The sequence below is a fragment of the Staurois parvus genome, unplaced genomic scaffold (genome assembly GCF_062004578.1).
Source record: "Staurois parvus isolate SC_StPar_1 unplaced genomic scaffold, SC_StPar_1.0 ptg000417l, whole genome shotgun sequence".
Lineage (NCBI taxonomy): Eukaryota > Metazoa > Chordata > Amphibia > Anura > Ranidae > Staurois > Staurois parvus.
The window spans coordinates 1,968,627-1,978,431 of record NW_028318213.1 but is presented as its reverse complement, the minus strand read 5'-3'; the positions used below and the strand labels follow the sequence as shown (position 1 = coordinate 1,978,431).

Genomic DNA, 9,805 nt, shown 5'->3' with positions numbered 1-9,805 from the left:
GTTGGGAATCGATTAAACTTACTAAGATCCTTTGCTTTGATAAATGTTACCATTTGCTTTGTAGTTATCCTAAACTAACAATATATCTAAAAATCCGATACCAGAAGATTCCTGCTTATGTCTTTTCCACCTTCTAGGATTTTGCTGAGGCCGGAAAGTCACAGAACCTGAGTACACCTTCACACACCGAACCTTCTCACCAGGAGCTCCACAGCAAAATGAAAAATGTCATTTCATATTCCAGTAGAATGGAATACTGTATATAAAGTGATCATCTATAGCCCAGCAAACGCTGATACTCCTGAACCTCAAGTCTTCCTTGTTTCTTTGTATTCATTCTCACATTCTGATTACAGTCTACAAGTGATCAGTTCAAATGCAAATTGGCAAACACAATGTTGGCTTACTTGTACAACGTATGTAAATTCCCAGGCAGCCAATCAGAATGCTTCAACTTTACAACCCCCCCCCCCCCTTTTAAACTCCCATTTAAAGGTGACCTTCTCTTCCCTCTTTCATCCCTCTTCAACACCAGATCTAGGGTGACATTGGAGAATAGCTGAAGATCTCACCTGGAAATCAGTGGAGCCTGATAACAGAGGAACACTTTGCAGGATACATTGAAGAGTGATCCCAACATTTCCTAAGGTAAGTCATTATATTCATACTATTATAATGAATGTTTTGTTACTTCCTCACTATTATAGAATGACACTTGTCAATCAATACACAAATATAACTGAGCTGTATATAGTAATGTTGTAGCTTTATATCGGCCCTCAGTTGTGTTTATGAAAATAAGAATTTAATTGGAGCTTTTACTATCAATCACATTTTCCATGTTATTCCCTACCAGCCTGTACATATAGTTGGTAAAAATGAAGACTTTAAGTCAATATTTTAGTATATGTTTTATTATGTTGTGTGTTTTAGTTGTATTACGAGAAGGATATTTTACATATTATTTGGGGGGGTTGAGATGTTATTTGAATAAGGGCTAAAAACTGTTCTGTCTTTTCCAGATCAAAATGGCTTCTGCTGCCCACGATGTGAAGATCCTTCTGAAAGGACTTGTCTCCTCATCATCACAAGGTCTACAGGAGATAGACTTACAGGAGAGATTCCACCTCATAAAGGAACTTGGAAGTGGAGGACATGGTTCTATGCTGCTGGTGGAGGACAAAGAAACAAGTAAGTGCCAGTTATACAGGATGTTTTAATTTTATACATCTCTCCATACCCATAACATGATTTAAATATAAATGTACACAAATGCTGTGCTTAATATCAATCTAATCATGTCCTATTTACAGATCAGAAGATGGCTTTGAAAATGATGGAAAAGAAAAGAACAAGTAAAAGGCAATTTCTGATAGAGTTCAGTGTGTCCTCCTACCTTTCTCCTCATCCCAACATCATCAGGAGTTTTGGCATGGCCTTCAAGACCCAAGACCACTTCGTATTTGGCCTAGAGGCGGCACCAATTGGTGACCTGTCCTCTATAATTGTACGCAATGTAAGTCTGATTCCAGCTGATTCTGAATTTTAGCAATTTTCTGGATCATTCTATTTCAGGGTAATAACTTTTTTTTTCTATATTCCAGGTTGGACTTCCAGAAGACAGTGTGAAAAGATGTGCCATGCAGATTTCCAGTGCTCTGGAATTTATTGCCGAGAAAGGTCTGGTGCACATGGACATAAAATGTAAAAACATTTTGGTATTTGACCAGGAGTGTCGTGTGAAAATCACTGACTTTGGCCTTACTCGTATGAAAGGAACAGTGATTAGATCCAAGTCTGGCAGCACCTCCTACAGGGCCCCTGAGATGTGTGAACTCACTGGACAGGAAGAACTGGCTGTAGACTCCACTCTGGATGTATGGAGTTTTGGAGTGCTCCTCTACTGCCTGATCACAGGAAAATTTCCCTGGAAGGTGGCCACAGATAAAGACAAAAGATTCAGCAGATTTGTTGCCTGGCAAAATAATAATCATTGTGATGACCCCCCAGCATCATGGAACAAACTGCCCACATGTCTGCAAAGAATGTTCGGATGTCTCTTAGCTGTGGACTACAGTCAGAGGAGCAAACCGACTGAAGTCTTGTGTTATATGGAGGAGAGCTGGAAAACAGATTCAACCTATTCAACAGATTGAACCTAAGTGGCATCCCTTCCAGCTAATCTACAAGATCTAATGACTCCTTCAGACACTTCCAGTTCACTCACCAGATCTAAGGACTCTTTCAGCCATTACACAACTTGTTTAATCAACCACCTTGACAGAAGTGTTGGTTCTCGCCTCCATATCTTCTGATTTCTGGATCTCAGTTCAGGCGGTTACCAAGTCAAAGGCAGGATAATACCTTATATCCAGTAATTCCGATGGATGATGAAATGTCCATCAAATGGGCACACTGCTATCTGGATCATTGTGGATTTCTTAGGTAAAATGATGTAAGAAATGCCCATCACCAATATGTAATATGTTTATATATGTTATATGGGAATAATAGGATATTTGTGACTACATAGTGATATGACTAGTCAAGTAGCTGGTTTAAAGTAAGTTTGTAAACCATATGGGACAAAATGTCTTCCTGATTCTCAAATGAACTAACCGTCCATGACTTTATTAGTATGTCAAAGCCAAATGCTAGACATTGTAAATAAGATGGCCATTTTTGTCTTTAGGGCCTGCTGAAAGGTGGTGGTCAGACACTGGGTCTCTATTTTGTTAAAGGGCTTTACCATGATAATATGGAGTCTGTTTATCTAAAAGTCTAGGGTGATGGCAGATTTAATGAATGCATACATCCTGTAGACATCTTGTCACCAACTAGTAGGCAGAGGTGTTAACATTGGACAGCCATCACATTAAAGTAGGACTTGAGCTCCATCCAATCGCTTTCTCCAGAAAGATATGATTGTACCACTTAGAAATTCCTTGATGATGGGGAATGGAGGGAACTAGTATAAGAATAGCCAGACTGGATATTAAAGGGGGGGCTTTATTGACAAGCTCTACTGGAGACTTGATGGGGGGAGCTTGACTGGAGAGTTGCCTGGAGACCTTGAGTGGAGGCTGACTATGGAGAGTGGTAATATGTGATGTACTTGCTAGCTAGATATCTTGTTGGCTAGCTAAATATATTTACTGGACTTTTGTCTTTTTTTGGATTTGTTTTCCATGATGCAGAGGTTCTATTGCTTGAAGGTATTGGGTCATATTGCTGCTAATCCTTGCCTATGATTTATATGCCACTTGGTTATATTTCTATGTAATTAAAGTTATATTTTCTTGTCTGCAGCAAAGCTGTTCATGTTTATTCTTTGTACAATATAATCTTTTTCACCTACAGTGTGTGTTTCATTGCTGTCCTACCCCTGAAGGAACAGTGAGAAGTGGGTGGGGGTCAATAACAATTATATTATTATTAATTTCTGTATTATTTGTTTAATCTCTCCCCATTACCTTACAATGGCCCACGTAATTCTATTTCTTAAGCTACCCTTTTTATATTCTAATATTTTTATCAAATTTTTGTCTTCTTGGGGGGTCCACCTATACTATTGTTCATTCCATGCTTACTATACATACAGGATCCCATCACCATTGTTCATCATGTCCCCTCTGTCTATTGACTATCAGGTGTTGGCTATTCAAAGTAGACACCATTGTTATTCTAAATTTTGTGTCTCAATCCTTTCTATGGAATATTCCAGTCTTAGAACATTGTGGGATACGGTTTTGTTTTTGATTTGGTGGTGGTGTACTGTTGAATAGCTACTAAAACTTTTGAGCTTTATGGAGAAGTTGATGGACAAGATTAGTAAAGTTGAAGAAAGGACTGAAACAATAAAAGTAATGAAGGAAGCCCATGGCACCAGACACAGGAGGATGTGAAATTAAGGATTATCGATAAAATTCAGTAAATGTGATGGAAAGACAAGGCTAACATTTGCTGCTGTTGGATGGCTGAGCAATGTGAACATTTAAAGGTTCAAAAAGAAATTTGAATGAGTATCTTTGGATACCCGGGCCTCCTATCCCTCTTGTATTGAACTGTATTGTCTCCCGTTATATTGTAAAGCGCTGAGCAAACTGTTGACGCCATAAATCCTGTATAATAATATTAATAAATTAATTTTCTTTTGTTATTATGAACTGAGTACATCCAGAGCAAATGATGGACTAAAGATATTGAGATCCAGATCTATGGAAGAGAGATCACAGAGCTGTACTGGAGTCTACCTCCATGCTGCCTGCCAATGGGGTCCAATCTGCCTGGCTATGGGGTCTAGTCCCCCTCCCTGCTGCCTTCCAAAGGGGTCCAATGTGCCAGTAGACATCATTTTGTGCTTAAAGCGTCTTCAGAATACAAAGGCAAAAAACTATAAATCGTAAAGGAGATTGCATATAAACCATTATTACATGTGTGGTCTAGTTTTACTGGCTACAAGGGGGTGACTGTTACAATATGAGTTTATGTGAAATCTCCATTGGTAGATATCAATAGTTCTTGTACTGAGAAATATATATTAGCTAGAGTTTGATCAATGTGGTTGTGTAATATGTCTTATATTGTATGTCCGGGTTCTGAAGATAGAAGGGAATTGTTTGATTTAAATGTAAGCTGCCAAGGGGCAATATTCTATTAATTACAGGTGATACTGTATGACATAACAATAGACCGGGTTGCAGGAAGGTAGTCATATTGGCTCATTAAAAGGAGAATCTGATTCCATCTTATCATATTTGTTGTAATTCACCTCTTCTCATTATTGTTCTACCTGTCTGAACAGACTGAATACAATCAATACACTTGCTGTGTAGCTTCCCCCTCATGTCAGCTGTTGTTCATCAAGGAGGCCTACTGCATGGAGATGGTCACTAAAAGAAACAGCTGAAATATAGTAAACTATAAAACAAATTTTACAAGTTAGGTAAATGTAACAATACAACAGAGAGTGATATTCACTAAAATATGCTTTTGGTTTTTCTTCATTCTATGACAATGACTATGTAGTTGCAGAATAAAGAGAGAAATGTTAACCCCAGGACAGAACTGATCATCTCAATGGTGAAGGGCTTGTGAATAGATGTTAAAGAGGAGGTAGAACACTTGGCTGAGATGTAACTGATGATACTGTTTCTATCACAATGGCCTTGTTTATGGAAGCCACCCTCCATTGTTGGGACTAGTAATGTCCAACTGTGGCCCTCTGGTAATGACAAATTTGCAGGATCATCTCAGCATAGGAAGGGACACAACTGCTTACATTAGCAACTACTACAAGAGTTGCCATAAACATCAACAACCCAACTATTATCAGATCAACTGTGTTGTGCTAGCCCTGTAACATCTCAATGAATCCAGGGATGCATATAATCAATTCATGAAAATGACAAATTTGTATTAAACCATATAAATAATTCATTGCATATCCTTGTGGGGGTGGAGAAACACGAATACCAGCTGCGTTTTTTGGCTGGATTCCTGGAAGTGGATCGTTTGCACCAAGACACTTTTTTTTGCACGCAGCTCAGTTATATTTTATTGATCACAAGCATATGTAATGGTTTAACTAGAAGTATGATTTATAGGAATTCATGAGAATTAATGTGTCACTTTCATTGATTATATGCTTCACTGCGGAAGTGTGATTCTTGATGGAAAATGATGAGTGAATCCTCTTTGAATTTAAATGTGATGGACAAATCTTAGTTTAGTTGACATTATATTGTATGTAGATGACGGTTAAATATTGTTTACCTTTCTCAAATAAGATTCATCCATCTGCTGCATTTTTCAAAGAGAATGAATCTCCTGTTAGTGGCATAAAATACAGATGAATGAATGTCCACCAAACCTTTGCAGTAAATACTTTATAAATAGCCACAGATTTGGTTTTGTTATAATGCAGCATTTCTAAACATGTTAAAGAGAAGTTTAAGTGAAGCAAAAAAAAAAAAAAAAAGGCTGTATCAAATCTTAGTTCAGTTTATTTTTTTGTTTACAAAGTTTTTATTGAAAGATAGACTACAAAAACTGCACATCATACATGAGGTAGAATGAACAGCAGGAAAAAAATACACATAATAATTTACAATGAAATAAAGATAATCACAAAAGAATAAAGATCAAATACATGAAAGAGGAAGTCAACATTGTAGGCAGATTAACCACATAACTGACAAGAGTCAAGGATTTATATGTCACCAACTGTTTGCTCAACACTTTAAAATGTAACGGGAGACAATACAGCAACAATACAGTTCAATACAAGAGGGATAGGAGGCCCGGGTATCCAAAAATACTCATTCAAAGTTCTTCTTTTTGAACCTTTAAATGTTCACATTGCTCAACCAACAATCAGCAGCAAACGTTAGCCTAGTCTTTCCATCACATTTGAATTTCATCGATAAGCCTTAATTTCACATCCTCCTGTGTCTGGTGCCATGGGCTTCCTTCATTATTTTATCATTTCAGTCCTTTCTTCAACTCTGCCAATCTTGTCCATCAACTTCTCCATAAAGCTCAAAAGTTTTGGTAGCTATTCAACAGTACACCACCACCAAATAAAAAAAAAAAAACGTATCCCACAATGTTCTAAGACTGAAATATTCCGTAGAAAGGATTGAGACTCAAAATGTAGAGTAACAATGGTGTCTACTTTGAATAGCCAACACCTGATAGTCAATAGACAGAGGGGACATGATGAACAATGGTGATGGGATCCTGTATGTATAGTAAGCATGGAATGAACAATAGTACAGGTGGACCCCCCCAGGAAGACAAAAATTCGGTAAAAATATTAGAATATAAAAAGGGTAGCTTAAGAAATGGAATTACGTGGGCCATTGTAAGGAAATGGGGAGTGTGATTAAACAAATAATACCAACATTAATAATAATATAATTGTTATTGACCCCCACCCACTTCTCACTGTTCTTTCAGGGGTAGGACAGCAATGAAACACACACTGTAGGTGAAAAAGATTATATAGTACAAAGAATAAACATGAACAGCTTTGCTGCAGACAAGAAAATATGACTTTAATTACATAGAAATATAACCAAGTGGCATATAAATCATAGGCAAGGATTAGCAGCAATATGACCCAATACCTTCAAGCAATAGAACATCTGCATCATGGGAAACAAATCCAAAAAAAAAAGACAAATGTCCAGTAAATATATTTAGCTAGCCAACAAGATATCTAGCTAGCAAGTACATCACATATTACCACTCTCCATAGTCAGCCTCCACTCAAGGTCTCCAGGCAACTCCCCAGTCAAGCTACCCCCATCAAGTCTCCAGTAGAGCTTGTCAATAAAGCCCTCCCCCCCCTTTAATATCCAGTCTGGCTATTCTTATACTAGTTCCCTCCATTCCCCATCATCTAGGAATTTCTAAGTGGTACAATCATATCTTTCCGGAGAAAGCGATTGGATGGAACTCAAGCCCTACTTTAATGTGATGGCTGTCCAATATTAACACCTCTGCCTACTAGTTGGTGACAAGATGTCTACAGGATGTATGCATTCATTAAATCTGCCATCACCCTAGACTTTTAGATAAACAGACCCCATATTATCATGATAAAGCCCTTTAACAAAATGGAGACACAGTGTCTACCCACCACCTTTCCGCAGGCCCTAAAGACAAAAATGGCCATCTTCATTACAATGTCTAGCATTTGGCTTTGACATACTAATAAAGGCATGGGCGGTTAGTTCTTTTGAGAATCAGGATGCCATTTTGTCCCATATGGTTTACACCAGCTACTTGCATAGTCATATCACTATGTAGTCAAAAATATTGTATTATTCCCATATAACATATCATATATAAACATATTAGTGATGGGCATTTCTTACATCATTTTACCTAAGAAATCCACAATGACCCAGATAGCAGTGTGCCCATTTGATGGACATTTCATCATCCATCGGAATTACTGGATATAAGTAGAGATGAGCGAAGTATTCAAAAATTCGATTCGGCTGATTCGGCGAATTCGAGGAATAAATTTGATTCGATGCGAATATATTCGCTGCGAATTTAACTTATAAAAGGGTGTTTCTAGGCTTCAGAGAGCCTTTATATTAGTGCAGAACACTGTACCTTTAATTTAAATGCCCTTGGGGTCTGCTGGGGAAGAGAAATAATACTGTCAGTCAGTATGACATGCAGATGAGTGCCGTCGATCTTAGAATCACCGCACACTTCACTCATTTGGGCAGTCACGGGGCCAAAACCAGAGTGTGGAGCCACAGTGTGACGGTGGAGGCAGCAGCAATGGGAGGCCATACAGCACCCTATGACAAAAATGGAACACACCAGCAGTGTGAGGAGACCTGAAAGTGGCACATGGCAGAGTGTGGCGATGGAGACAGCAGCAATGGGAGGCCGTACAGGGACCCATGACACACTCTGGACCTGGTAGCAGCATTAGGAGGTGGTACAGGGGCCCATGGCAGATTACGGGCCTGGCAGCAGCAATGGGAGGCCCGTAATCTGCCAGCACCCTATGACAAAATGGAACACACCAGCAGTGTGAGGAGACCTGAAAGTGGCACATGGCAGAGTGTGGCGATGGAGAAAGCAGCAATGGGAGGCCGTACAGGGACCCATGACACACTCTGGACCTGGCAGCAGCATGAGGAGGCGGTACAGGGGCCCATGGCAGATTACGGGCCTGGCAGCAGCAATGGGAGGCCCGTAATCTGCCAGCACCCTATGACAAAATGGAACCCACCAGCAGTGTGAGGAGACCTGAAAGTGGCACATGTTTGGGGCATGATTCATGGCGGATTTAGTCAGTTGTGTCAGGCACTGGTGGTTTGAAATCCAGACTAATCCACGCCTGATTCATTTTCACAAACGTGAGTCTCTCCACACTTTGGGTGGACAGTCGTGTCCTCCGCGGAGTTACAATACCTCCTGCCGCACTAAACACGCGCTCCGATGCCACGCTACTGGCCGGGCATGAAAGCCTTTCAAAGGCAAATTCAGCTAGTTGGGGCCAAAGGTCAAGTTTCGTTGCCCAGTAGTCAAGGGGATTGTCTACCTCGGTTGGCAGGGTGCTGTCCAAGTAGGCCCAAGCTTGTTGTTTGAGGTCCTGCTCCAGGTCCACCTGATGCTGCTGCTGCTGCGGCTGGTTAGTAGTTTCCTCACTGCGCTGGTGAAGAAAGCTACTCATCATCAACTGCAGACTGAGGCAGCCGCTGCTGGTGGAGCTGCCACTGCTCCTACCACCCCACCCCTCCCCTGCTGCCATGGCAGCGGAACGCGAGCACACAGGGCCCACAGTGTCTGAGGATGGACGTTGGTGCACAAAGGCAGAGACCAACTGACTACATAGGTGGTTTTTATAGTACTTTATTTTGGCCTCCCTCTCAGCAGGTGTGAAAAAGGCCACCATTTTTGAACGGTAGCGAGGGTCAAACAAGGTGGACAGCCAAAAGTCATCCCTCTGTCTGATGGTTATTATTCGGCTGTCGCTACGTAAGCAACCGAGCATGCTATGGGCCATTTGTGCCAAGGAATGTGAGGGACTCCCTGCCTCCATCTCCACAGCATACTGCCACGGTGCGTATGGGTCCTCTGTCTCCTCCTCCTCCTCCTCTACCAGATGCTCCTGCTCCTCCACTCCTGTCCGCTGAGTGGAAAAACCACCCATTTCACTCAATAATTCCTGAGCACCAATGTCCTCCTCTACCTCCTCCTCTTCTTCCTGTCCTGCCCCCACAGGGGTCATGTGGCGTTGAGATCTGTGCGCCACGTCTACCGCACCCTG

The 9,805-nt window shown here is 40.6% G+C and overlaps 1 protein-coding gene across 1 annotated transcript; it reads left to right on the top strand.

Moving 5' to 3' along the window:
• Window positions 1-395: 395 nt before the first annotated feature.
• On the top strand, window positions 396-2,156 carry LOC149454780 (serine/threonine-protein kinase SBK1-like). The gene is made up of 4 exons (XM_089687102.1): window positions 396-416; window positions 1,023-1,191; window positions 1,314-1,516; window positions 1,605-2,156. Exons 1-4 carry the CDS (start codon window positions 396-398, stop codon window positions 2,154-2,156), a joined length of 945 nt encoding a protein of 314 aa, XP_089543228.1.
• Window positions 2,157-9,805: the final 7,649 nt, after the last annotated feature.

Excerpts from the sequence above, each read along its gene's own strand:
- LOC149454780 (XM_089687102.1), top strand. The coding sequence starts at position 396 with ATGTTGGCTTACTTGTACAAC. Across the intron at positions 417-1,022 it reads TGTTGGCTTACTTGTACAAC|ATCAAAATGGCTTCTGCTGC; the intron begins GTATGTAAATTC and ends TGTCTTTTCCAG. Across the intron at positions 1,517-1,604 it reads CCTCTATAATTGTACGCAAT|GTTGGACTTCCAGAAGACAG; the intron begins GTAAGTCTGATT and ends TCTATATTCCAG.